Source organism: Prinia subflava, chromosome 2, assembly GCF_021018805.1.
Source record: "Prinia subflava isolate CZ2003 ecotype Zambia chromosome 2, Cam_Psub_1.2, whole genome shotgun sequence".
Lineage (NCBI taxonomy): Eukaryota > Metazoa > Chordata > Aves > Passeriformes > Cisticolidae > Prinia > Prinia subflava.
This window is the reverse complement of record NC_086248.1, coordinates 102,886,955-102,912,382: the sequence shown is the minus strand read 5'-3', so window position 1 is coordinate 102,912,382 and position 25,428 is coordinate 102,886,955. Positions and strand designations below refer to the sequence as shown.

The window sequence follows — 25,428 nt, the reverse complement described above, 5'->3', positions numbered from 1 at the left end:
GTGTAGGAGGGCTGAGATGAGGCATTCTCAGGGAGCTGGGGATAGATGCTGCAGGGCTTGAGGCAGTGTTGAGGGGCAGGTTTCAACTCCCCCTCTCTCAATATGTGCCCACAGTGCCAAAAATGAAGGACCTTTGAGACTGGATTCGGTGCAAATTCCTCTGCGAGGGCTCAAGACAAGAGGAACGAGGATAAAGTCAAAATGGATTTGTTCCAGGAGACTGGAGCTGTGATTCACTGTGGGAAAATGCATTTGGTGCCTGTCCTGGCTCTCCAAAAACCTGAGGGCAGGAGGAGAAGGCCCAGCTAAAGGCTGGGTGTTGGAAAGGCCAGGCTGTTCCCCATCCCCTTTCTGCTCACGTGAGCTGCCCACGCAGAAACCAAAATGACCCAGGAGAAGAAAACACTACACCTCTGCTGTCTGGTCCCAAGTCTTGGCAGCCCTGGTGCCTCCAGAGTGTCCCTCTCGCTCTGCCCCACCACCACAGGATGCTCTGCAGGCCCCAGCCAAAGGGAAAAGCCTTGGGTGGCTCCTGGATCCAAGGGAAGTGGGTCCTCGTGGAGCCCCTCCAGCTCTGTGCTGTAGGTACTGCTGCTGGAGGGCTGGGAAAAGAGGAACAAGCCTGATTTTCAGCCCTGCTTCTCCCTTACTTTCCTGGCATGGAAAAGTGATGGCCAGACCTTTTAGCCCTTCCCTTCTGCTGCTGGTCCGTCTTCAAAATTTTTCTAATATGTCTTCCTAACAAATTTCCCTAATTAATTTTGCCCACTTGAACATCTGCACTTTTCCTTCCCCTCCCATTGGAGTGGCGTGAAGGGGGTGGGAATAGCTGGAGCAGCCAGGGATCCTCCAGCAGTGTGTGAGGGACACACATCCCCAGCTGAGGTGAGGGACACTGGGGTGGGATGGGGGACCTGTGACCACCCCGGAATCTGCTCCAGCAGCGGCACTCAGCCCCCGTGGCGGATGGGTTCTTCCTCTCCATGGTCCTTCTTCCTCTCCACTGCCTGCCATCCTTTCCACGGACCTTCCTCTCCACAGCTGCGTTCCTCCACGGGCTGGAAATGCTGCTGCTGCTCGAGGGACGCACCAGTGCTGAGTGTGTGTGCACACGCGTGTGCAAGGGGTGCAGCAGGTGCCCTGCAGTGAGGTGTGTGTGCAAGGCATGTGTAAAGTGAGTGTGAAGAGCAAGCACATGGGTGTGAGGTGTGTGCCCACATGGGAGTGCAACAAGGCGTGCCTGGGGTGCATAAGGGCTGTGCAGGTAAGAGGAGTACCAACAGTACGGGGTGTGCGTAGGGATGTGTGAACCCCATGGGGTGTGTATTGTGTGTGTAAGGTGTGAGTGCATGGTGCAGGGTGAGAAGGGTAAAGGTATCCGTACACAGCGCGCTGGAGTGTGTGTGCGTGTGCAAAGCCGTGCCGTGCCCCGGTGTGTGTCTGTCAGGCAGTGCCGTGTCCCTGTGCGTGTGCAAAGCCGTGCCCCGAGCCGGTACCTCCCTGAGCCCGAGCCCGGGCGCTCTCCGCGGGCGGGGCGGGGGCGGGAGCGGGGCGGTGCCGAGGCCGGGGCGGTGCCGAGGCCGGGGGAGGCCGGGGCGGTGCTGGGGCTGTAAACACGGGGCGGAGCGGGGCCGGGGCCGCTCCCGCGCACACCCAAGCGCAGCCGCGGCCGGGGCCGCTCCAGCGGCGGCAGCACCGTGAGCGGGGCCGGGGGCGCGGGGCGGGGGCCCGGACCGGGGCGGGGGCGCGCTCGGTAGAACAATGGGGCGGGGGGGGTGGGGGCGGGGGCCCGGGCCGGCCCCGGCGCGCTCGGCCGCTCACCGCGCTCCGCTCCCCGCAGGCAGCCCCGATGGCCAAGCAGCCCCCCGAGCTGAAGGCGCGACGCGACGGAGAGGGCGGGCGGCTGCCGGCGGCGGAGGGGCCGGGCCCGGGCGCGCAGCTGCGCCCCGGCGCTCCCGCCGCCCTGCCCGGGGCCGGCCCGGTGTCCGCGGCCGCCGCGGCGCGGGGCCCGCCCGCCAGCCCCGGCCCCTTCGCCACTCGCTCGCCGCTCTTCATCTTCGTGCGGAGGTCGCCGCTGCTGCCGCGCTCCTCCAGCGGGTACTTCTCGTTCGACGCCGAGCGCAGCCCCGCGCCCCTGGGCTGCGACAAGGCCACGCAGACCCCCAGCCCGCCCTGCCAGGCGCTCAGCCACTGCCTCAGCGCCATGGGTAAGCTCTGGGGCGCGGCTCCCCATCCTCCTCCTCCTCGTCTCCCCTCCCCGCCGGGCTCGGCTTGTCTCGCCTCCCCCTCCTCACCTGGCGTGGCTTTCCCCAGAGCCGTGGAAAACACGAGTTTTCGTGGGGGTGTGTGAAAGTGAAGTGCCGGGGGAGGTATGTAGAAGATGAATACACAGTGCAAGGGTAGGTTGAAAGTGCAGGAGCGGTTTTCCCACCGTTCACCTGGCTTGGCTTTCCTCACCTTCTCCTCCTCACCGGGCTTGGCTCTCCTCAGAACCGTGGAAAGCGCGGATTCCCGTGGCGGTGTGTGAAGTGCCGGGGGTTTGTGCACAGGTGTGTAAAGCTGTGCGCACACTGTGCCAGGGGGCTGTTGGGGCACGAGGGGTCCTGCTCTTTGCCTCAGCTTCCCTTGGAATGATGGAAAACGCAGGTAGCCACGCGAGGCACCTGCAGCAGCACCTCCCGCATCCCACCCTGTGGATTTTGGGAGCACCCGAGCCGGCCGTGCCGCCAGGCTTTCCCGGCGCTCTGGGATTTGTGGAAGCTGGCCGAGCCCGCCGAGCAAACACAGCGCCGGGGAACTCCCGCGCGTCCAGCGCCGGGGTTTTTATTACTATGATGTTTATTCTTTTCCGGGCTCGGTCAGTCGCTGCCAGGGGAGGAGGGGACAGAGTTGTTGAGTCCAGCTTCCTACTCAGGGCTCGCTTGTCCAAGGCTGTTTTGCCAGGCTAGTGGCTCCTGGCTCGTGCGTCGCTGCCGGCTCTCTCATCGCTCAGTGGCGGAGGTGCTGGGGTCGTGCATCCCGAAATCCCGCTGGGAAGGGGCCCGGAGGCGGGCGGAGGCGTGTTTACCAGTAGCTTTGCCAGGTGAAGCCTCTCCAGCAGGGAAAACCTGCCCGCGGGAGCTGCCTTTGTGTCCAGCATTCCCATCTCCTGATGAATTGCCTCTAATTGGAGGACACCTTTGAACTTCCACCTTTTAGGTTGCACCAGGGGATGGTGGGAGCCAGGCATGGGGATAACAAACACCAACTCCAAGCTTTCTGGGATCTAAACACCATTTTTTTTTGGTTGGCGGTGTTTTTGTTCCCTCGTGGCTCCAGGCTGTGGTTCTGGCTTCGGAGGCCTGGCTGTAATGTGCCCTTAGGGAAGATTTTGTGACATTATTGCAGTAATTACAGCTTAATTCAAGTTTCACAACCTCACCCTGGCATGGCCAGGCAGAGATGCTCACGGAATTCCTTGCTGGGAGAGCCGAGGCTTTGGTTTCTTTTAACCAGGAAGAAATTGAAGTTTTCCCTGATTTTTTTCCCCCCAAATTCTTGTGCTTTCATCAGCTGTTTTATTGGAGCCTTTGGTCTGTGAGTGTTGCTAGGGGCATCATCCTAAACAACTATAAGCAAATGGAAAATCCTCTGTGCTGTTTAACTGGGACTCCTGGATACTCTTGAACAGATTAAGATGGGAACATGGAGCTACAGAGCTGTTTTATCCCCATCCAGGCCTGCAGCTGTCAGGCTGTCACTTCCCATGCATCTTTCCTTGGGAAATATCCATGGCTTTGCCCTGCACACCTCCTCCTCAATCCCTGTGCCTTGGCAGTGTCGAGCTGGATGTGTGCCATGAAGTTTTCCACATGGAAGTGGGTCAGTCCCTCCGGAAGGAAGCAAAGGGGATATTTTTGTTGTGCTTTTACCCACTGATTTTATCTGTTGTGAGCAGAAGCTGCAAGGTGGAGAGCTTCTCTCGGAAGCATAAGTAATAATAATAATAATAATAATTTTTATTATTTTTATTAAAATAAACAGGCGTTTCCTGCAAGCAGGAGTGACGGATGCTCCCGGCCTCTCCCATTGGCAGTGGGGAACTGCTCCAAGGCTGCTCCAGCACGGCAAACTCATGCCCTGCCGCAAAAGTCCCTCTCTGAATCTCACAAAACTTTACCCAAAAGTTTAGATGAGGCCAAATAAAGGTGGAGGCACCCCTTGGGAATGCCATGGGTTGTTTAAGGAAGGGCTGTTGGTGTGGAGGTTTTGGGAAGTGATGCTTTGGGCTGTGCCACCTTTCTGACAGTTCAGGGGACACATCCAGCTGCCTCCAAAGCCGTTTCTTTTTGGGAAATGAGACAAAAGCAGCGAGTGGATGCTCTGGGATGGAAGGGAACAAGGGTTGCAGTGCCAGCCTGGCATATCCTGGAAGATGCTTTTGGGGATGGGAAGGAGAGGAGCAAGGGTGAGTTGATTTGGTTGTGCCAGAGGAAGAGGCTCGATCCTGCTTTTGAGGGAAGAGATTAGCCAGGATGGGGAATTCCCAGCTGGGAGTGGAAGTCACCCAAGACAAACTCACCCTTTGTGGAGGGGTTGGGTGACTTTCTGTGGTATTTCCATGGGAAGAAGTTCCTTTCCTTCCATCAGATTTTCAGTCTGAAGGCACGTGTTTGTTTGCATGTGGATTTTGGGAATGTGGCTGGAGCAGGTGCTCTGGAAATGGGTTTTCCCAGTGCTGGTTTGATCCCAGTGTGTATTCCCATGAGAGAGGCAGCATAAACCTCCTGTTGCTCTCAAAGGAGATTCTCCCTGTGCAAATAGTTGAATTTAAGGGGAAAACCTTGAGTTGGGAATCTGGTGGTGATGGCCTGATGCTCTTGTTTTGGAATTGCGGCCGTTTTTCTCCCAGCTCTCCAAGATTTCCTTGAGGGGGGTTGGATACCTAACCCAGGAGCTGAAGTTGCAGTTCGGGGTTGGTTTTTTTGCCCTTCCGAGCCAGAACTGCACCGATTCCATGCTGGAGCATCCCACGGGCTGGAGCCAGACGCGACATCCCGGCGGTGTCGGTGGCTCTGGGTCGTCCCCGGGTCCGGGGCAGCCGTGTCACCCTTGGTGGCGGGTGCTGGCTCGCGCTATGACTGTGTCCCCCCGCCCCCGAAAGCGCCTGTGACTGGTTTGGGGACCAGTTATGACTGGCCCCTTTCGCCGCCGCCGCTCGGCAGCGCCGCAGAAAGTCCTTTCTGAAAACCTCAGCCCGATTTCGCTCTCAGCCACCGAGCCCAGCCCGAGTCTCTCGGGCGGAGGAGCCCGATGAGATGGGCGCGATGCCGGGGCGGGAGGAAAGATGGCAAAGCGGGGAAAGGATGGAGCAGGAGCAGCGCGGCTCCCTCGCGTGGTTTTCCTCACGTCCCCGGCGCTCCTCGCCTCTTCCTGCCCCGGCTCGCCGCGTGTTTTTGTTTCCCCGGCTGGGCCGGCCCTGCTGACGGCGGCGGTGGGATTTGGGAAGGTCGCTCCGCCCCGGCCGAATCCCGTTTGGCTCCCGGAGGTGCCGGGGCGGAGGGAGGGCGGGCGGGCGGCGAGCGCCGCGCGTGGTTCATTCACCGGCGAGAGGAGAAGCGCTCGGGGCAGGCGGCGGGCGCCGCTCCTGCGCTACTACAGCGTGAAAACAAAACACATCCTCCAGCCAAGCCAGCACTGCCTTGGCTCGGAAATGCATTTTCCAGTCAGGTCGGAGCCAGCCTTTATTTAATTTTATTTTATTTAATTTTTTTAAATTTTTTTTTTTAAATTTAACTGCCCTACTAATCCTTTGAATATTTGGAAGATTGGAAGCTATTCCTGTTCCCATGTGATTCCTCTGAACTGTCGTGCCAAAACACTGCTTTGTTTTGTGCAGTAATCTTTTTTTTTTGGTTGTGTGGGGTTGTTTTATTTTTGTTTTTTTAGCTTGTTGGGGTTTTTTTATATTTCTTAAGGCGGCAATTCCTGCTCGGATCCTGAACGTTAAGGAAGGGGGATGAGGTGGTGCTGGTACCATGGTCCTATCTCCTTTTTTTTCCCTGGCTACTTGGAGGATTTATCACATGTTTAATAGCTTTTTAAGATGGACACCTAAATAATTATGTATTATTACAATAATACATTAACTTTTTCTTCCCTCTTTCAAGCTGGCCCTTGGATTTGCTGGAAATGTGGTTTCCCTGTACACAAATCCAACTGTGGCTTTCTCCACCCTATGACAAACCCACTGGTTTTCCTTGTTGGTCACTTGAGGATGATTTGGGGAACAAACGCGAGAATTGGATGAAAATATCCAGGCAGAGGGTTTTTAAGGTTAGGGAAGGAGTTGCTGAAGGAAAAAAGGGGAAAGAGGAGGTTTGGCAAGGGAAGGAAACTGCAGCATGGCATCTTGGCTTTTATCCCTGTTTAAGTGGGACCAAAGCTTGGAGATACTCCCACAGAAAGCCTACAATAAATAAATAAAAGCTTAATAGTAGTAATAATAATACAGAAATAACAAGGAATAAAAGCCTGTTCATTGTATGCAGTGAGTCTCTGCATGTGCCCCTGGGATTTAAAAGAGTTGAAATATAATAGTAATAAAAAATAGGAATAAGATGGCATAAGTTGATGGGTTACTACAGAGTTTTATGTAGTAAATTCTATACAATGAGTTCTTGTTCTTGGGTTTCCAACTCTCCCGTTTTCATCCCATGCAGCTTCCCGGTGGCAATCCCAGTCTCCAGCCGAAGAGGTGCAGCCGGAAATCTGGATCGCGCAGGAGCTGCGGCGCATCGGTGACGAGTTCAATGCTTCCTATAGTCCACGCAGGGTAACTTTCCCCTCTTCACTTTCCATTTCTCTCAAAGGGAAAGGCTGAATCATTTCTGGAAACTCTCTCTGCGGTGAGCATTTCGTTCACTCAGACGGAGAAAAGGCTGCGCAGGCGGGGGGTGGCCTAGACCAGGCAAATCAGCAGCAGCGGCCTCAATCAATGAAAAATAACCTTTAAATCAATTAAAAATAACCTTGAAATCAGGACCGGAAGCTTTAGGGCACCAGGTTTGCACAAGGGTTTTGGGGCAGAAGTGTTGGGTTTGGGCCTGGACCTGATGGTGATGAAGAAACTTTTAAAAAGGAAGAGGCAGGGAGAGTTTGGGGGTTTTGGGGGATGCACTGCCCAGCACTGTCACTTTTAGGGAAGTATTCAGTGGGATTCCCAGCTTAGCTCCCAAATCGTGGCTGCTGCAAAGAAGAGAACTTATTCCTCTTGCAAAGACTGTTTTGAAAGAGTTTTTATAAGCCCATGAACTCGCTCACCTTGGGATGTTGCAACCCAAATCGATGCAGTAATGCCACAGAAAAGCCCCAACCCAAGGCAGCCCAGCCCAGGGGGTGAAGCAAGAGGAGCTCACCAGTGCCTCAGCTGCCGAGTGTTCCCAACGGCTGCATGTCCCTGCTTGTGGATTCTGCTCCATCCACTCAGGCTTGGCTGTGGGAAGAGGAGCCAGGAGCAGTGTTGGTGATGGAATGCTGGATCCTTATCCATCCTCTTTGGCTCCCAAATAGCTCCTGCAGTGCTTCCTCACTGTTTCCAGGGTTGGCTTTCCCGCAAAACTGCTACGATCCTGCTTTTTTCACATCATCTTCACCTGCTCCACTTTTCCCAAATGCCCTGGCATTTGTGACCTGCAACAAAACGGTGATAAGCTGATATCTGAAATCCTCCAAAATGCAGATTTTCCAACCTCCCCTATCCAGGCTGATCCCTTGTGATGCAAAGTGGCTGCTTCTTGGGATGAAAGGACATCTTTCCAATGAAAGGGAGGCTGTCCAGAAAGCTGGAGGCATCTGGTAGCTGCAGGCAGTTCCAGAGGAGCTGGAAGAAATGCACGGTGCCATGGACTACCCTGAACTGGAAGATCCACAAGGATTATCCAAGTCTAAGCTCCTTGCCCTGCACAACCCCAGCAATCCCACCCTGTGCCTGAGAGCATTGTCCACATATTCCTTCAACTCTGGCAGCCTTGGGGCTGTGACCATTCTCTGGGGAGCCTGTTCAGTGCTGGACTACCCTCATTCCATCTCCCATCTCCTCCCTGCCTCCCAGAGCAAAGCCTTAAATTTGGAGCACTTTGTGAGAAGCAGGAATGTCCTTCCAGCATTATCCCAGCTCCTTTGGTGCTGGAAGTCTCTGGGCACATCATGCTGCTCCCGGCAATCTGTGGCGTATAAGGGGGTGAATTTAATGGGAATGGGGGTGTTTCCCAGGCAGCAGCAGGGTGAGGTGCAGGGGGCATCCCCCGGGTTTGCATGAGGCTGTTCCCAGCACTGCGGCTGCAATTCCAACCTGGGGCTGCCCCGGGGCAAGGAGCGGAATGTGAAGGACACGTTCTGCCTTCTCAGGTGACACGAGCATGGAGCAGGGAACATCATGCGTGACCCTAAAAACACTTAGTACCGGGTGCAGTCAGCATGTGACAAATTCTCACTCCCTGCACCCAAAACTGGAGAGGTGTCAGAGCACTGAAGCCATTGTTTAACTATCATCCCTGAGGCACTTTGTGGAAAGGTTCCTTTTCCTTCTGGAAGCGTTCTGGCTGCTCCCAACCTGTCTTGGCTCTGGAGGGGAAGGTGGAAGGGCTTGTGCCCGCCGGCCCCGCCTGGCTCTGGGGTTTGCCCTTTCAGCCCGAGGTTAGAAATGGGGAACTGCTGCCGTGCCAGAGCCGCACTTGCCGGGCAGGTCGGGGCTGTCCGACGGGTCCCGGCGCCTTCCCTGTCACGTTCCTCAGGGGTGTGGCCTCCCCTCCCTCCTCCCCCCCCCTTCCCCCCCCTCGGGACCGTTTTCTCGGACAAGACACCAGGAAATCGGGCAATTTGTCATCCAGCCACTCCTTGTCCCAGCAAGGCTTGTGAGTCCCAGGCTTTTCCTGGAAGAGGGGGCATCCCTTGACCACTGTCACAAGCCCCAAGCTCTGCTGGCTTTGAAGTGTTAAACACTTCACTTTTTGCCTCTAGAATATTTTCCAGGTGTTTATATAGCATGGGGAGCTTCATGCTGGGAATTAAAGTCATGGCTTTGTTTGTGTTTATTTGTTTGTTCTGTGTGTGTGTGCGTTTGGTTTTTTTTTTTTCCCTCCCTCTCTTTCAGGGTTTCTTGGATCACCAGGTGGGAAACCCCCAGGTCGTGATCCTGCGCCTCCTGCGTTACATCATCCGCCTCATCTGGAGGCTCTAGTGAGCGACAGGCGCATCCCGAGCCACCAGGACTGAATTCCTCGCTGGGAAAGCCCGGGAAGGATGGACACATGGATGGATGGGGGGCTTCCACCCTGTCTCTCCCCCAGGACACGTGGCAGGATGAGGGTGGACATCCCATTCCGACCGTGGTGTTTTATGGCAGAGTGGTGTTTACTTGGTGTTTCTCTCCACTCTTTTTACTCTTTTTTTTTGGCCTTTTTTTCCCCAAAAGAGTCTCAGCGAAAATGCGGAATAATGTTTTGTCATCATTCCTGGAATCTTGTGGGATGAGCCTCGCAGCAGGAAAGAGGGAAACCTCAGCCAGCTGATGGGCAGAGCCGCCAGAGTTTGCCTTGCAGAGGCTCAGATTCCTCCCCTCTCCCTTTGCCTCCGGGGCGTTTGCCCCCCAAAAAGGCTGGAAAAAGGGCAGAGGGATTTAATCAGCACTTCTTTTCCCTGTAAATACCTAATGCTGCCCCAAATCCATCTTCATCTGCATCATGCAAATCAGCTTATTTCCTGCTGACTCATTTTTCTTGGGTTTTGATATCTATTTTTTTGATCCACTCTGAATCTCAAGACTTCGCTGTCGAACTCCAGGGTCCAAACCATCACAACCAACCAACCAACCAAACCCCAAGCCACCAGGTTGCCTTTTTTTAAAGAAATTCTTTCTATAAAACGTGTGAAAACGCTTCTGTAGTGTCTGCTATCAGATGTAGGGGACTGAGTATTTCAGCAATAAACCATTTTGGAGGCAGGGAGCAGCTCCCGGAACGCCGGAAGCAATGGCAGCAGGACCTGCTGTGAGTTGTGGCTGTCAAAAGCGGTTTCCAAGACTGTGTTTTCCTGGGATCCTCTCCGTGTTAGGAAGGGGATGAGCACCCAGATCAGATGGAAGGATGCCAGCCGGACATGGATCCATCCAGGACATTCCAAGGTGATCTGACTGCTCTGTGTCCTCCCAGATAACTTCCCTGGTGCTCCACGTCCCAGGGCCTTTCCCTTTGGCCCTGGAGCCAGGGATCCATGGCTGTTCCTGTTGTCTGCCAGCATATGTTTTTAGGGGATTGGCTGCTCCGGCCATCCCATATCTATGCACAAACATCCCCCTTCCCTCAGGCTGGTGTAGGTGCTCCCCAAAAACTATGGGGTTGTTTCTGGTCTCACCAGCACCACAGAAAAAGAAAAGAAGGAAAACCGTATCCCAGTCTCCCCTTGGAGCAGTTCCTCCCACAGGGAGAAGCTGCTGAGTGCCATCGATGACAATTAGTGTAATAAATGATGGACAGACCCCAGTGGGACCTCTCTGCATGGCTGTGCCTGGCGGGTTGGAGCGGGACCTCCCCGCCCGCTCCTGGAGGATCACAGAGGGAGTTTTAACCGTGATTGCCAATTTTATTCCCTTTTTTTTTCCGTGGAAGTGCAAGGTGAGCAGCAGGGAATGTTTTGGAAAGGGCATTTTGGAGCCCTTTGTGGGGGGAACCTTTGCACTGGTGGAGAGCGAGCGGTTCAAATAACGAGGGAGCTTGGCCAGGGCAGATCCTGCTCCTCATCCCTTGGGATTTGCCTCTGGCTTTGGCTCACCACGGCTGTGCTGCCTCAGCCAGCCCTACTGTAGGCTGCCACCAGGGATTTCCCATGGAAATCCACTGGTAAAATTGCACGGATAAAATTCAGCAGCAGAGGAGGGGAAACCCAGTGAGATTTTTTTCCTCCCGGCTGAATTCCGTCATTGCTAGTGGATGAAATGGTGCTTTGGGATCTCCCAACCTTTGGCATCTGGAATGTGTCCCTTGGAGTACACCAAAGAATCACCAAAGAGCACTTTACCCTGTCCTCCTATGGAGACAAAAAACAGATTCATTTTAAGGAAAAAAAATTCAAGGCATTGGCAAAGTCTCCCAGGGCCTTCTCCACAGGAGGAGTTCCCAGATAAAAATCATAGGAAAAAGAACCCTCGAAAAGCAGGATTCCTGTGGCGTTGTGAGTTTTAGTGGGAAAAAGCCCCCCAAAAAGCCTCAAAACAGAAGAATGATATAAAATAGGGATTTATTCAGCCATGTTGGCTGCCTGCTCTGGGTTGTGTTTAAGCATAGGCTGTGCTCTGTATTGCACCAAAAGGATGAAGAGTTTTCCTTGGAAACCAGATTGATCCCATTCTTGCTTCTCCTCTTTTCCACCAAACTGTAAATACCCAAATATTTATTAGAGTAGAGCACCATATTATTGTCATCATCTGAGCCAAATATCTGTGTGCAATGTACTCCCTCTCCTTTCTCTCCTGTAAGTTTTGTACAGCTTAGAAATACATTTAAAAAATCTAAAAAAATTATATTAAAAAAAATCCTGGTTTTTTCCTACACTTTTTTAGAGTTGAATTGGTAAATACTGAAATACTGTAGGTCCTTTTTTTTTTGTTTGTTTGGGTTTTTTCCCCTGCGTAATTAATGCACTCTACTGTTTAATGCTGTAACTTGTAGAAATGTTGTATATTTATTTCCCGCTTATTTAAGTTCCTGTGAAGATTTGGTTTCCTCCCTGCCAGAAGTGTTGGATCGCCTTCCAAAGCCATGTTGGTGTGGATAACAAGATTTTAATCTTCTTTTTTTTTCTCCAAGTGCCTAAGTCCCCACTTCCCAGGAGTGATTTAGGCACATCAAAGACTTTAGCATTAGTGAAATTCAGTGGGAATTTGGAATTTGGCTCCTCTACCCCCCTGGGATTGCTCCAGCCAGGTTTTCCTGGAGCAGCCATCCCAGGGAATCACGTGAATCACTAAATCGTGTCGCAGGACCCAGCGTATGTAGCATTTTTGACTGCAATTTCCCTGCCTTCCTTGTGTTTTGCACTGATGAATTTTGGACAGGGTAATTGCCACTTTACTTGTGCAATACTGCTGTAAATAATCGCAAGAGCCTTGTTTTTTGGGGGTTGTTTTTTGGTTTTGTTTTTAAGAATCTTTTATGTTCTTAATATGAGTTTTATATGAATAAAAACTTTCAACTATTTGTCTTGCATGCTGCTTCTTTTGTGGGGATTGAGATTCTTTTGAGAAGATATTTGTTGCTTTACCACCCATTTTTCACCTGTTCTCCATCCAGACCTAGAATCCCCCTCTCCATTTTGGTGTTCTGGAGCTCCAGCATGCTTCAGGCCACCCAAAATGCAGCTCTTGAATGAATTTGCTTTGTCAGGTGCTGCCTTGAGTGTTCCCAACCCTGAAAGCTGCTCCATCTGGGAGTTATTTGGGGATTCCTTGGAATATTTTTGCTTTTCCTCACATTATGTGGTTGTGGGATCAAGCCCAGCTGATGGGAACCTTCCATGCACTTCTTTTCCCCAGCTGGTTTTCACTGGCATTGAAGAAGTTTTAGGGTTTATTTTATGCTTCATGTCTTATTTTTATTTTATTAGTTAATGCATTTATTAACATTACTTTGATTTTGTTACAGAACATCACTATTTTTTCCCTTTTAATATTTCACATAGCAGTTTTATAGTTTTAAATCTGCTCCTAAAAATTCCCATCCTGCATTCCTCTGCCTTGGCTCCCCATCCCATTTGTCTGTCCACCCTTCCTATCCCTCCACTTACTCCTCAGCAGTCACCACCTGAAAAGGATTTAAAAACAACCCCCAAGTCCTACTTGATAAACAACCTAAAAAAAATTCTGGATTTTTTTTTTGTTTTTTTGTTCTTGAGTATGTTTCAAATTACAGAAGTTCCTGAAAGGGAAGTTTATTGGTTTCAGGTGCTATTTTGGGGGCTTCTTTAACTCACAAAAAAAAGGTTTAATTGCCCAGCCGAGCCTGTGGCAGCTGCTGGCTCCGCTCTCCTGGTGGCTCTGTGGTCCTCTTGGAATTTGAGAGCTCATGGATGTGTCCAGGCGAGTTGTCACACCTGGGACACCTTGAGTCCCTGCAGTGACTCAAGCTGGGAGGGACTGGTGACCTGCCTGAACCCAGTGACCTTCGTGACACAACGGGAAGGGAAGCGCTGCCCCTCTGTTGGGATCTGCCCTCAGCACGTGCCAGGGCCAGGTTGGCCATGGCCACCTTGAAGGTGTTTCCAGCCCAGCTTGCCCATGGCCAGGCTCAAGTTGGCCACAGCCCACGCTGGCCATAGCCAAATCCAAGGTGGTCATGGTTCAGGTTGGCCAAGGCCAAGGTGTTCATGCCCAAGACAAAGGTGGTCATGGCCTGTTGGTCATGGCCAAACCAAAAGTGGCCATGGGTCCACCAAACCTAGGTTGGCATCAGCCCACATTGGCCATGGCCCAGGCCCACCAAAGCCACATCAGTGGCTCCTCCCCACGAGCCAGGCGCTTTCCGCACTCTTATGTTCTAGAAGCTCGTAAATTCTGTTTTAAAGATGACAAATTGCCTTTATTCTTTGAAAAGGAGCAAACTCCAAGATTTTATTCATGGAAAAAGCCACAGCTCCCTTTGTCTATCAGAGCTGGACACTCATGGCTTTCATGTGCTCATATTGTTGGGGACACACAAAACTGGGACATTCCTGCACTTCCACACCCTTGCCAGCCTCAGGAATGCTGAGCAACCCAAGCTGAGGATGAGATTCCAGTCATCCAGAGCCATGGGAGCGACATCAGGCTCTCCCCACACAGAGAAATAAATATATTTATTTTTTTTCCAATGACTTGCCGCTGACCTTTCAAACACCTGTGCAGCCTAAACCAGCTAAAAATACCCCCTGAGCTTTGCATTTGATTTTCATATTGCAACAAAGCTCACTCTTTCCAGCGGCTTTTCTGCCTTTCTGGCAGCTCCTTGGATGCTTGGCCTCTCCCGGGGTCACACCCAGAGCAGACAGATGGAAAGTGTTGGATAACAGGGAGGTCCCTAAAAGCAATAAAGGGATGTTAAAGGTGCTTTAGCAGGGTTTTTATCGGGTGTAAGACAAGCTCAGGGATGGCTGGACCAAGGGGACCTTCCTGTTGCCCTTCCTGAGCATCCCAAATGTCTTTTCTGTGGAATTTTGAAAAATTAAGTCCTGCAACCCAAGGAAAGGCACACAACAAGGTTACCCCTGATGGAGACACGACTGTTCCAACAAAAGCTGTTCCTGTGGAACTCAGGGAGCCTCAGACAGCCCTTGTGGGGGATACAGGGCCTGTTCTTCCCAGATTTGATGGATTTCTCCTTGCTGGGTTTGTGACAGGCTCCTCCATTCCTTTTCCCAGGAGGACACATAAGGAACCTGTGCTTCCTGGCCTCACAGGCTGTTAATTAACCCACGCCTCATCTTGCTGCAATTATAGGCAGAGTGGGCCGAGCCAACAGTTTTTTGACAATCCCACACTTCTCCTGGCTGGTAATTAAACTTGGAAGATGGCACCATGGCCATTCCCTAAGGATGGAAAGGATGGTGAGCACTGCAGCTCTGCCTCTCCACATCCTCTCACCACATGTGACCCCAAGCTAAAAAAGGATTTTCAGAAATCCTGGTGATTTTGACACAAATAATCCCCCTGAGATTTGAGAGAAGAGCCACGGGACCCCCTCAGCCAACATTCTGACGCCCATCCTTCCCAGAGCCACCAGAGTCTCCCCGTCAGCCAGGGGCAGAGGGGACAGTCACGAGCGCCTGCCATTACCATTCAAATGACTTATTGGCAGAAATGGGTTTAAAAATAGGGGTTTTATAATAAACAAAGTAACCTCATACAGGAAGTGAGCTGCAAATACTAAAACACATTGTACAAAGCTGGTAGAGAACAGAGCTGCCCCAAAGAACTGAAAAAACAACAACAAAACCCAAGCCCTTCAAGGGGAGAGTCCAACATTTTCTTGGGGTTTTTAATTTTTTTTTTTGAAGGAGGGAAAAGAGGTGAACTAAGGGGATAAAGGGCTGGGGGGTGAGAGAATTTCTCCTCTCCACATGGCCCTAAAATAAAGGTGATGCCAACACAGCTCCACGATGTGAACCCCGAATCTGTGTGTGCCAGGACTTCAAAAAACATCGGGTGCTGTTGCTGCAAAGGTTAAGAAGTTTTCCTCCCGAAACCCCGAGTGTGGGCTGTGAAAGAACATGGTAATGTAGAAAAATTTCCCCAGGGCTGCTCTTTGATTATCACCAAAGCCATCGAGTTTCAGTTTGAGTGATTTGTATTTATTTATAAAAACAAAGATGAAATAAGTAGAACGAAAACAAAAACCTCATCCTAATTTCTGAGCTGGAGCCTGATTTATTTGAGCAGAGACATTCAGGTAGGGCAGGCTGGGTTGAGAAAATGAGCTGAGTTACCCATGTGCTGCAGGGCATTTTTTTTAAGGTTAAAAAAATATCACAAAACCCCCCCAAACCACAACCAACCACCCTCATCAGTGCCAAAATGCTGATTTACGAGTCCGTGAGCTGGCCAGCAGCACCAGCCATGGGGTTCAACCTGGTTTGGTGCTGGAGCATCTTAAGCTGAGTGGGAGAACAAAAGACATTTCTCTTTTCATGTGTTTTCACTTCCATCATGAGAGAACTAGTTAAAAAAACACACAAAAAAGCCCTTCAGTGGTCTCTCAGCCTCTACCGTGTTGTTTTTCTACCTATTTTCTGTTGTTGGCTTTTGTTATCAGTCTCATCTGCAATTTGTGGCCGATTCTGTCATGTTTCAGGCAGACAACGTGTTCCCAAAACTGCTTGCAACCTTTCACGAGGGCACAGCGGCGAGGACAGACACAGCAGAACCACAGCACAACGAGAAAAAGGGCAGATTTAACCCCAAAATCAGCGTTTGCCCAAATATGTGTCCCCAAGGCAGGGACGAGCCCCAGGGCAGTGCTGGGTGACACCAAACCAGCCCCTGCCCACCCCTTGGAGCACCCCCATTTGATAGGAATGAATTCCATCTCCCCCTCGCAGGAGAAGTCAAACTCAGCCCTGCATGACCTACTGGATTTTTTCTCATCCCAAACAGCATTTCCCAGCATTTTCCCACTCATGGGCACAACCCCATCCCAAATACCCTGGCTGAGCCCTCGTTTTGGCAGCGGAGCATGGATTAAATCAGTGGGGCTGTGAATTACCACCGAAAGCCAACGCTGCCGACCTCGCAGCCCTTCAGCATTAATAGCGAAACCAAAAAGCACAAATTAATACCACAGGAGCAGTGGGAATTTGGTGATTTGGTTGAAATTCAAGCAGCATCACCCTGGTGCACGCCGCACTCGGCATGGGAGGCAATTCTGGCTAGCAGCAGCAGCAGCAGCTCTGGAGGAGCAGAGGGGTTGAACAGAGGGGTTTTTTGAGGGGTTTGGGCTGCAGCGGAGGGCTCGGAGCTGTCACCCTGCCAGGCTGAGCTCAGTGACGCCGGAGCAGCGCGGGGCTCTCCAGGGGTGCTGACGAGGGAAGTGCCACGCGTGGCCCCCTCGGCGTGGAGACAACCAATTTTGGGGTTTTTCAGGGCAGGAGGCGGCTCAGAGGGGGCTGCCCGGCCGGGGGAGGTCTGAGCCATTGTGAAACCCATCTCCTTTTCCTGAAGCTGCCGCTGCCGGCGGCGCCTGAGCTCAAAGGCGCCCGAGAAACAGCTCCAACGGTTTCCTGGAGCAGGGGCACCCCAGGGTCGCCCAGCCCTCAGCCCTTGGACACCACAATTTCGGGCTCCCTGGAGCAGGGAACAGCAGCCAGCAGCTCCCTCAGGAAGGGCTGCCTTCCCCCCCAGACCCCTTCAGCCCCAAACCTCCTCCCTCACGATAACTGGGAAAGGGGGGGTCCCACTGCCCTGCTCCCCCCCATCCCCGTCCCTCTCGATTTCCACCAGACACCCATCCATGCCATTGGTTTGGCCAGGAAAACAGTAAAATACAGAATTTCAAGTCAGTGTCTCAGGGCTCTCCCAAAGCTCTCTCCACTTCCTGTGACAAAACAAAACATGCTTGGTTTGAAACTTATTCTTCCTCTATTTAGTGCCGAGAAACGATGACCAAAAGCACCCTCAAAACCCTCCTGAGATGCTGCTCCCTTTCCCAAGCCATCTGCATCCCAGGCAGAGGACGGAGCAGGGCTGGAACAGCCTCAGCAAGGCACGAAATCTTTAATTTCAAACTATTCTATTTCAAATCTTGAGTTGGGCTGAATTTCCACTTCGCTATTTTCGTCTCGCTGCTGCTCAAGTCAAACGTTCCCCCCCCCACCCCCTCCTTCTCCTTCTTCACCACGTCATCGGTCTCAAACCTGAGCCAAAGGTGGCAAAAGGAGGGGACAGGGAATAAATTTGGGGTTTGGCTCATCCCCTTCCCTGTGCTGGGGTCAAACAGACTGGGAATATTTCCTGAGGGGTGCAGAGAAGGAAAATCGAGATAAATCCATTTGCTCTGACTCGTGTGGGGAGAGTGGAATACTGAGAGTCCCCAAAACCTCAGGCATTTCCCACTCCATTCACCATGGGTGAAGAAACCAGAATTTTGGGAACTTCAGCACCAGGAATTGTACTTTGATGATCCTTGTGTGTCCATTTCAACTCGGGGTATTTAATCAGTCAAATTTCCAGCACTTCTGGGCTGCCCCAGCCACCAACACTGCTCCTTGAGCATCCATTGGGCAGCTGGATGGAAAAACAGGGAAAAAGGGGATTTGTGGCTGATCTGATTTTGCTCCATCAGAATTTTTCAGTGGATGCTTGAGGGGGATTGCTCTGACCTGAGGAGGAATGGGTTTTATCCCGGGAAAATGGTAACAGTCGGCTTAAAAATGTCCCACCTGGAAAATCGTACAGGATTTCCCCAGGGGCTGGGAATTTGCCTCTGAGAATTAAGCTGAAAAATTCAGTATCGAGAAACCCATCTGGAAAATCAGATAGGCCTTTCCCAGAAACTGGGATTTGCCTCTAGGGATTAATCTGGAAAATTCAATACCAACAAACCCACCTGCCATGATTCTTTCAGCTGTAGCCATTAAATCTGTGTGTGCTTCCATTTATTCCCAATCCTTGCATTTATTCCCAATGCTTCCATATATTCCCAATCCTTTCCCATTGTAAGAATAATCAAAATAATCCTTTTTTCACCCTTTTTTAAAATTAACCCCCACCTCACTTAATTTATACCACTAAGAACATCATTACTATTATATGAACTATATAATTTTCATTATATTTATCACATTACATTAATTCTATCTACACCATCACATTCTGTTATTAAATTTAATAAATATATATTTCTATTATTCAACTTTAATAAACATATTTTGATGTATTGATCAGCATTTTATTCAATAAACATACAAACAATTTACATATGTGAATACATTTAATAATTTTATTTTAATAGAAACAAATGTCTTGTATGTAATATATAAAATTACATTTATATATAAATATATTTACATAAACTTAATTTTTATGCAAATATATAAATATAGGGTTTATTTAAATACAAAAAGCAGGGGAATGGTGGGAGCTGCTGGATTGTAATTAATTACCCTGATAGATTTCAGTTAATTGCCTTGCTGGATTTTAATTGCCTTTCCTGACTTAAATTCCCCTCCCTGATTTTAATGCCATAGAAAAGTGTGGAAGAGCTCAGAGAACCCGGGAAGGGGCACCTTCATGCCAGGATTTGGTCCCAAATATTTGACAAGTATTTCCAAAAGAAAATAAATCCCAAACATCTGGAAAGCCTCAAATCCCTAAAACACGACCTGGGTGTCCCTGGAATCACAACACCACAGGAATGGGCTCCAGAGGGACCTGGGTTGGACCTGGATGCTGGGATGGACATGGCAAAATCCCTGTATGGGATTCCTGAGAATTCTCAGCAGGAGAGAAGAGCAGCTGCCCAAAGGTCTTGGGAATGGACACTGAGAGAGGGAGAGGAGCAGATGGGAGATGCTGCACCAGTAATACCAGTGCCAACACCAGTACCACCAGCACCACCAGTATCAGTACCAGTACCACCAGTACCACCAGCACCACCAGCACCACCAGCACCACCAATATCAGTACCAGTACCACCAGCACTACCAGTATCACCTATACCACCAGTATCAGTATCAGTACCACCAGTACCACCAGTATCACCACTACCACCAGTATCAGTACCACCAGCACCATCACTATCACCAGTATCAGTACCACCAGTACCACCAGCACCACCAGTATCAGTACCAGTACCACCAGCACCACCAGTATCAGTACCACCAGCACCATCACTATCACCAGTATCAGTACCACCAGCAACACCAGTACCACCAGCTTCTCTAGCCCCAGCAGCCTCAGTAACCCTAGTATCACCAGTAAAACCAGCCCCAGCACCCACCCAGTCACTGCTGACTCATTTTTGGCCAGAGCCTCCTGGTGCTGCTCCGTGGGGTTTTCCCTTCCTCCTCTGTCACTGAATTACCCACCCCTCCATGACGTGGGGCTGCAGTTCCAGGAACTGCTCAGCTCCCCAAACCCCAGTTTCCAGAGCCAAACTGGTGCTGCTGGAAGTGCTGGTGGCAACCACAGCCTTGCTCTGGCACCAGGACATGAATCAGGCACCCCAGATTCCTGAGCTGGTCCCCTCAGCTCAGTGCTCTGCCCCCCAAGCAACTCATCCTGAAGCCATTCCAACCTTCCCACGGAGACATTTATCCATCCCATGGAGGTACTCACCGGATTCAAGGCTCCTTCCCCACATCCTCCGGAGACAGGGAGAAGGAACATCCAGGACTGGGTATGTTTTCATGAGAATGGGTGGAAAAATCCCAAAGTACTGACTGCACTTGTTTCCCACCATTAAGTGGGGACTGAAATAATTGGGAAGGGAACAAGATCCCCCCTTCCAGTCCTAATCCCAGAGGGACAGCCATGGTCCTGCTGATTCCCTGGAGAAAAAATAGGGAAAAAGGGCTTTTTTTTAGTTTATGCTGCTCAAAAAACCTCTTCTGCTTCTGCTGTTCCAGACACAGACCTATGGAGGAAGCAGCACTGGGAATGCTGGAAGCAGAAGAGGGATATTTCTGCCCCTTTGCTCCTAGGTTTATGCTGATGGGTTTTGGGCTGCAGGTTGGGGATGATCCATGGCTTTGTGTCCCTTGGATCCCAGGCAGGATGCTCCACCACAGGGATTCATCCCCGTGCTTCCCACACTTCTCCTTCTACAGCCATTTAATGGCAAGGTGTCAGGATCCCAGCTTCCCTGGGAAACCCCAGCCCTACCCAGCACAGTTTCTGCTGGAATGTCATGAACACTTTGATATTGAGAATTAACAGGAATGACAGGGGGATGTTGGGATGACAGCAGAAACCTTGGCTCCAGCATCCTTCCCTGGGCTGCAAGAATTGTCCAGGCAGAGCAAGGGACAGATAAAATCCAGCAGCTAGGGAAAACTGTAGGAATTCAAATAATTTCAGTCTCACTTTCCCTCTACTCAGGGCCCTCAACTTCCCAGGCACAGGCGCAACCCCTGGAGAAAATTCCCCACATACCAATTCCCGAAGCCAGCCATGGATCCCCTTCCATGGGATCCCTCCATGGATCCCAGGCCAGACCAAATGTATCCCATATTCTACCTGGCCTCTCCTCGCTGCAGCTCCCAGCCCGCAGTTGCACCGAGGGTTTATATGGCTCCATCCCTCCCACCAGGATGTGGGGAAGGAGATTTTCCCATGGCCCAGGGGCTCTCCCACTTCCCCCTTTGGGAAAGGATCAGGGAGTTTTTTCTCAACAGAAGGAGCTTTTGCTGGGAAAGGTCTCGTTTCCCAGGGCCTTGAGCCAAATCCACGGGGACATTGGCTGAGGGGGCTGGGAAGGGGATGAGATATCCCAGAGCGGGAGCGGATAGCTCTTTCATCCAGGGAATCCATCCCTAAGCTCTCAGGCACCTGGATACTCTTCAAGCCTGGAAAGCCTCATTTTCGCCCCCATTCCCATCTAAAAGAAGCTGTGACCTCCCAGTAAATCCCTTGGGAAAGGCTCTGGCTGCACGTGAGGGATGGAAACAATCCCCATTCCCAGGGAACAGCTCCGGAGATGTTCACCCCACTCCAAGCCCTTTCCCTCCCAGCTAAGGGACGTTTTCCCTCTCTCCTGCAGCATAGAGGTGGCTGTCACCCTGCTGGTGTCGCCAGTTTGGGTTTTTCCCATTACATTTCTGTTCTGTGTGCCTTGGAGCTTCTGTATTTCAGGAAAACAATGCAACCCACGGCCAACTTAGGGCAGGACCGTGCTCCCAGCTGGAGTTTGGAGATGACTCAGGGGTACGAGCAGTCCTGGGAGCAGTGACACCGTGGGGAAGGGGCGCCCCAGGAGGGTGACATGGAGGGAAGGGGCAGCCCCGGGAACCTTTAATCAGCCTTTTCCAAATCCATGCTAATCAAACTTGTATTTATGACACTGGAGAGGCAGCTCGGATGCAGAGGGGTTTGGTACTGAGTGTTCCATGACCATGGTCCAGCTGAGCATTCCAACCTCAGTCCCTGCTGGTGGCTCTAACCCTTCCAGCACCATCAGTGCAGCAGAAGGAAAAACCTGGCCATGCCTGAGGGAGCTGACATGGAATGAGTGATGCTTGGATGAGATGAGGGAGGAAAACCACCCAAACCCATCCCCTTTTTGTCCTCATCTGCGGCTTTCACCCACTTCCCATCCAGCTCCCTTGGCTGAGACTCCAGGGATCACAAACCTCCAAATGAACCCAGGAACTGTGGAATTCTGGAGGTATTGGAGCACCATGCTGGCTACAGTGGCACCAAATGCTTGGCTATCCCCCCTAAAAAACTAGGAGATGGATGCTCCTCTTTGTCTGGTGTTTCCCACAGACATCCCTGGAGCTACTCCCAGCAGAGCACAAGCTGGTGGGAAATGCCCTTCCTGGAAGAAATCACACCATGAGCATCCTATGAGAAGGAGGAACACGAGGACTGGAAGTATTTTCCACTGCAGTAGGAAAACACTCAGCCTACCCCCTCTCCACCTTTTTTCCCCCAGTATTGCAACAAAACAGAAAAATGTCCTGGAGGTCATTAGCATCTCCCTGGAAAATGCCAGGTTGCTGGCCCAGCTTCCAAATCCAACTCTCCAGAAACCCCCAGAGCAGCTGCGAGCTTTAGAGAATGCCAGAATCACTGTCAAAAATCCTATTTTTCTTCTAAAAAGAATGGGGTGGAAACTGCTCCTGCTGGATATTCCCAGTGGGATGGAGCTGCTGCAGGATGCAGATCCCAAAGGATCATGTCACACCATTGCCTGCATCACCTGTGGGGTTCAGCCACATCCACCTGGGCAATGCAACATACCAAGGGTGCCGGGATCCCTTGGAATGGCTGGAATCCCATGGGATCCGGCTGCTTTGCCGGGCATGCCGACACCTGCCTTCCTGCAGAGCGAGCAAACAAGTTGCTAAGTCACAGCAAAACCATGAAAGCAAAACCACAGAGCCCCGAAGTACTTCTGAGTCACTCCCCGGCCGCCGCCTCGGCCCCACAGCCCTCCCAAAATTCGCCGCCACCTGCAGCTGCTAATCCACGTTCCAAAGGCGCTGGAAAGCGTTTTCCAGCAGGGAAAGCTCTCTGAGTAGTCACAGGCATGGATGGAGAAGCTGAGGTGACGCCCACACCAACCTGGCAGCCCCCTCTCACCTCTTCCTTCCCGTAAACTCACCTGGATTTTTTTATTGGTATTTAACCGTGCCAAACACTCGTTAGGACAGGGATGGAGCCGAGCCCCGGCAGACAGCGCTCCCGGGATTAGTCACCGGCGGCAGCGGCACTGCTGACATGAGTCACGGAGGTTTGGCTGCCCATTAAACCCGGGATTTTCGGGTTCCCGGCTCTGGGGTTGTCCCGGGGACACCTTTTGGTAACTGGTGCCCCGTTCTGAGCAGCGCTCACAGCCGCCTCCCGGCACCGCTGCTTCCCGAAACGCCGCCGGGGCTCTGCCGTGGGATTCGGCAGCAGCTAGAATGGCGGCATCGGTCCCAAAAAACCGTGTCCCGTTTGTGCCAGAGGTGGGAACTGCGATGGAGGCGTAGGATGCAGCCGGGTGACAGCGAAGCCACGCCGGTGGCCTCGGTGGCGATGCCGACAGAGGTCACTGTTGCCGAAAAGTTGCGAGCCCCAGCCAAAAAACCGAAGAGAACTCGGTGGGGAAGGCGGCGATGGGACCGGGCTGGAACAGGCACCGCGTCCCAGTGGTGGGACCTTCCCGGGAATGATGCACCGGGAAGCGCAGCCGGCACCGCGATCCACGGGATGGGATGAGCTGGAGAAGCCGCGCTGTGGCCGCAGCCGCCGCGGGACGCCCCAGGCGCCGCCCAGCCGGGACTAAAGAAGGATCACGAGAATGATTCCCTCCTGGTGAGGAAATGTGCTTCCAAGCGATGATCCCGAGAGTGAAAGCTGAGCCCGGACAGGAAAAGGAGGGAGGCCGGAGCTGCTCAGCCCCTGGCAAAGCTACTCAGCTCCGGGACAGGCTATGGGACACACGAGCAGTCCCCAGGAAACCGCAGTTTGGGATGTATTGGATGGCAGGTGGTGGGAAAGCGGGAGAGGCAGGAGGAGAACTCGCTGCTGCTTTTCCCAGCCCAAATCCCAAAGGAGAGCACAGAACGAGCGGGAGAGGGCGGCACAAAATACCCCAAAAACGACTAAGCACTGTGGGGGTAGGTATGACGCCAGCGGAGCCCGGCCTCTGTTCCCAGCTGTGCCATTATCACGGAATCAGAAAATGACTGGAGTGGGAATGTTCCATAAAACCATCCCGTCCCACCCCCTGCCATGGGCAAGGCCACCATCCCCTCGCCCAGGTTGCTCCAAGCCCCGTCCAACCTGGCTTGGGACACTTCCAGGGATTGGGAATGGAGTTATCCGGTGCAGGACCAGGGAGAATCTCCAATCCACCCTCTACAAGCCACCTCCCCCTTCTCCGTGCCTGAGCAGTGCTGCTTCCCTCCCTGCGACTCCCAGTGCATCCCTAAATTCCTCCCAGCTCGATATCGCCTCCAGGGCTCCTCTCCTCCAGCAGATCCCTCCGGGACGAGGCAAAGCGCACACAACCGCAGCAACCCGCGCGAAATCCCAAACGTTCCCCGCCGGTTCCGTGGGTTTCCCCCCCGCGATTCCTGGCAGCAGCAGAAGGGAGCAGCGCCTTACCGTGGGTGGTGGGGCCGGGCTGCCCCGGGCCGGGGGTTCCCGGTGTTCCCCGGTGGAGCTGGAAGCGCAGCCTCGGGCATCCGTAACGGGCGCGGGCGGCCCGGGCGCGCTGTGCCCCGATCATTGGTCCAGCTCACGGCAGCCGCTGCTTTCAAATTCTGCTCGAGCTGCGGAGGAAGGAAACAGGAAGCCCCAGAGCTCCTCGCCAGAGCTTCCCGCGCCCATCCCCGCCCACGGACTCACCTCCCTCTGCAAACGTCGGGAATGGCGCTTTTCCCGCATCCGGCGGAAACCGGGAGCATCCCGACGCCGAGATCCTGGCAGGGAGTTGGTGGAGATGCTTGATCTCATGTTACTCGTCATTTTTCATCTTATTCGTGGTGAAATGAATCCTCACCCTCCAGCTGGCCTGGCCACCAAGGCAGCATCACGCTCAGAATGTGGGATAAACCCCATGGATCCATCGGGACAGCAAGAGAATTGAGGACACTTCCAGGTTTCTCAGCTTTCCACCCTAAATCCAGCATTTGGATTTTCGGCTCTTTGTCCAACTGAGATGAACACGGGAGGCTCATTCTGGGGCTGGGGTAGAGGCTTGAGGAAGTTAAAAAAAAAATCTGTCCTTGGAAAAGTCGTGGGGAATCTCATTCCCCATCCCTGGAAATGTCCGTCCGAGGCTAGGTTGGATGGGGCGTTAAGGAAAGTGTCCCTGCCCATGGTCTTTCAGGTCCGTTCCAACCTAAACCATTTCAGGATTTCACAAAAGCCCAGTATAACTCCCTCTGGAAAATCAGCACTTCATGCTTCCCATTTTCCTCAGTTTATAAGGAGCCTCCCTGACCTGCATCCACCTCCCAGGGGAAAGAACATCCAGGACTGGCCCATGAGACTGCGTGGTTCTTCTGATTTCCCATCTGTTCATGGGTTCATTGAATTCACATAAAGAAGGTGCTTGTGGAGTAGGTTTGTTAAATTAAATTAATGAAATTGTTTTTATTAAATTAGAGCAGCTTCTGAACAGCTTAATAAAATGGGATGAGGGTTGGAATTTTTCACAGGCTCTGCCTCCTTCAGGACACCTCAATAAACTGGAAAACCTCAATGAATACACA

The 25,428-nt window shown here is 52.1% G+C and overlaps 1 protein-coding gene and 1 long non-coding RNA gene across 5 annotated transcripts; one reads left to right on the top strand and one right to left on the bottom strand.

Moving 5' to 3' along the window:
• Positions 1–1,575: 1,575 nt before the first annotated feature.
• BCL2L11 (BCL2 like 11) lies at positions 1,576–12,233 on the top strand. 2 transcript variants are annotated; one of them, XM_063391331.1, is made up of 4 exons: positions 1,576–1,697; positions 1,841–2,207; positions 6,702–6,814; positions 9,134–12,233. In XM_063391331.1, exons 2-4 carry the CDS (start codon positions 1,850–1,852, stop codon positions 9,218–9,220), a joined length of 558 nt encoding a protein of 185 aa, XP_063247401.1. In that variant the 5' UTR covers positions 1,576–1,697; positions 1,841–1,849; the 3' UTR covers positions 9,221–12,233. The 2 variants fall into 2 exon arrangements, with proteins under 2 accessions (XP_063247401.1, XP_063247402.1); XM_063391332.1 differs by having other exon boundaries at positions 7,744–12,233.
• Positions 6,862–25,379, bottom strand: LOC134547424 (uncharacterized). Of its 3 annotated transcripts, none has more exons than XR_010079469.1 (3): positions 24,317–25,379; positions 19,838–20,049; positions 6,862–7,671 (listed from the first exon to the last, which is right to left on the bottom strand). It is a non-coding gene; the product is annotated as an uncharacterized LOC134547424 (long non-coding RNA). The 3 variants fall into 3 exon arrangements; XR_010079470.1 differs by lacking the exon at positions 24,317–25,379 and adding an exon at positions 22,827–24,291; XR_010079468.1 differs by lacking the exon at positions 24,317–25,379 and adding an exon at positions 20,654–20,762.
• Positions 25,380–25,428: the final 49 nt, after the last annotated feature.

Excerpts from the sequence above, each read along its gene's own strand:
- BCL2L11 (XM_063391331.1), top strand. The coding sequence starts at position 1,850 with ATGGCCAAGCAGCCCCCCGAGCTGAAGGCGCGACGCGACGGAGAGGGC. Across the intron at positions 2,208-6,701 it reads CCACTGCCTCAGCGCCATGG|CTTCCCGGTGGCAATCCCAG; the intron begins GTAAGCTCTGGG and ends CATCCCATGCAG. Across the intron at positions 6,815-9,133 it reads CTTCCTATAGTCCACGCAGG|GGTTTCTTGGATCACCAGGT; the intron begins GTAACTTTCCCC and ends CCTCTCTTTCAG.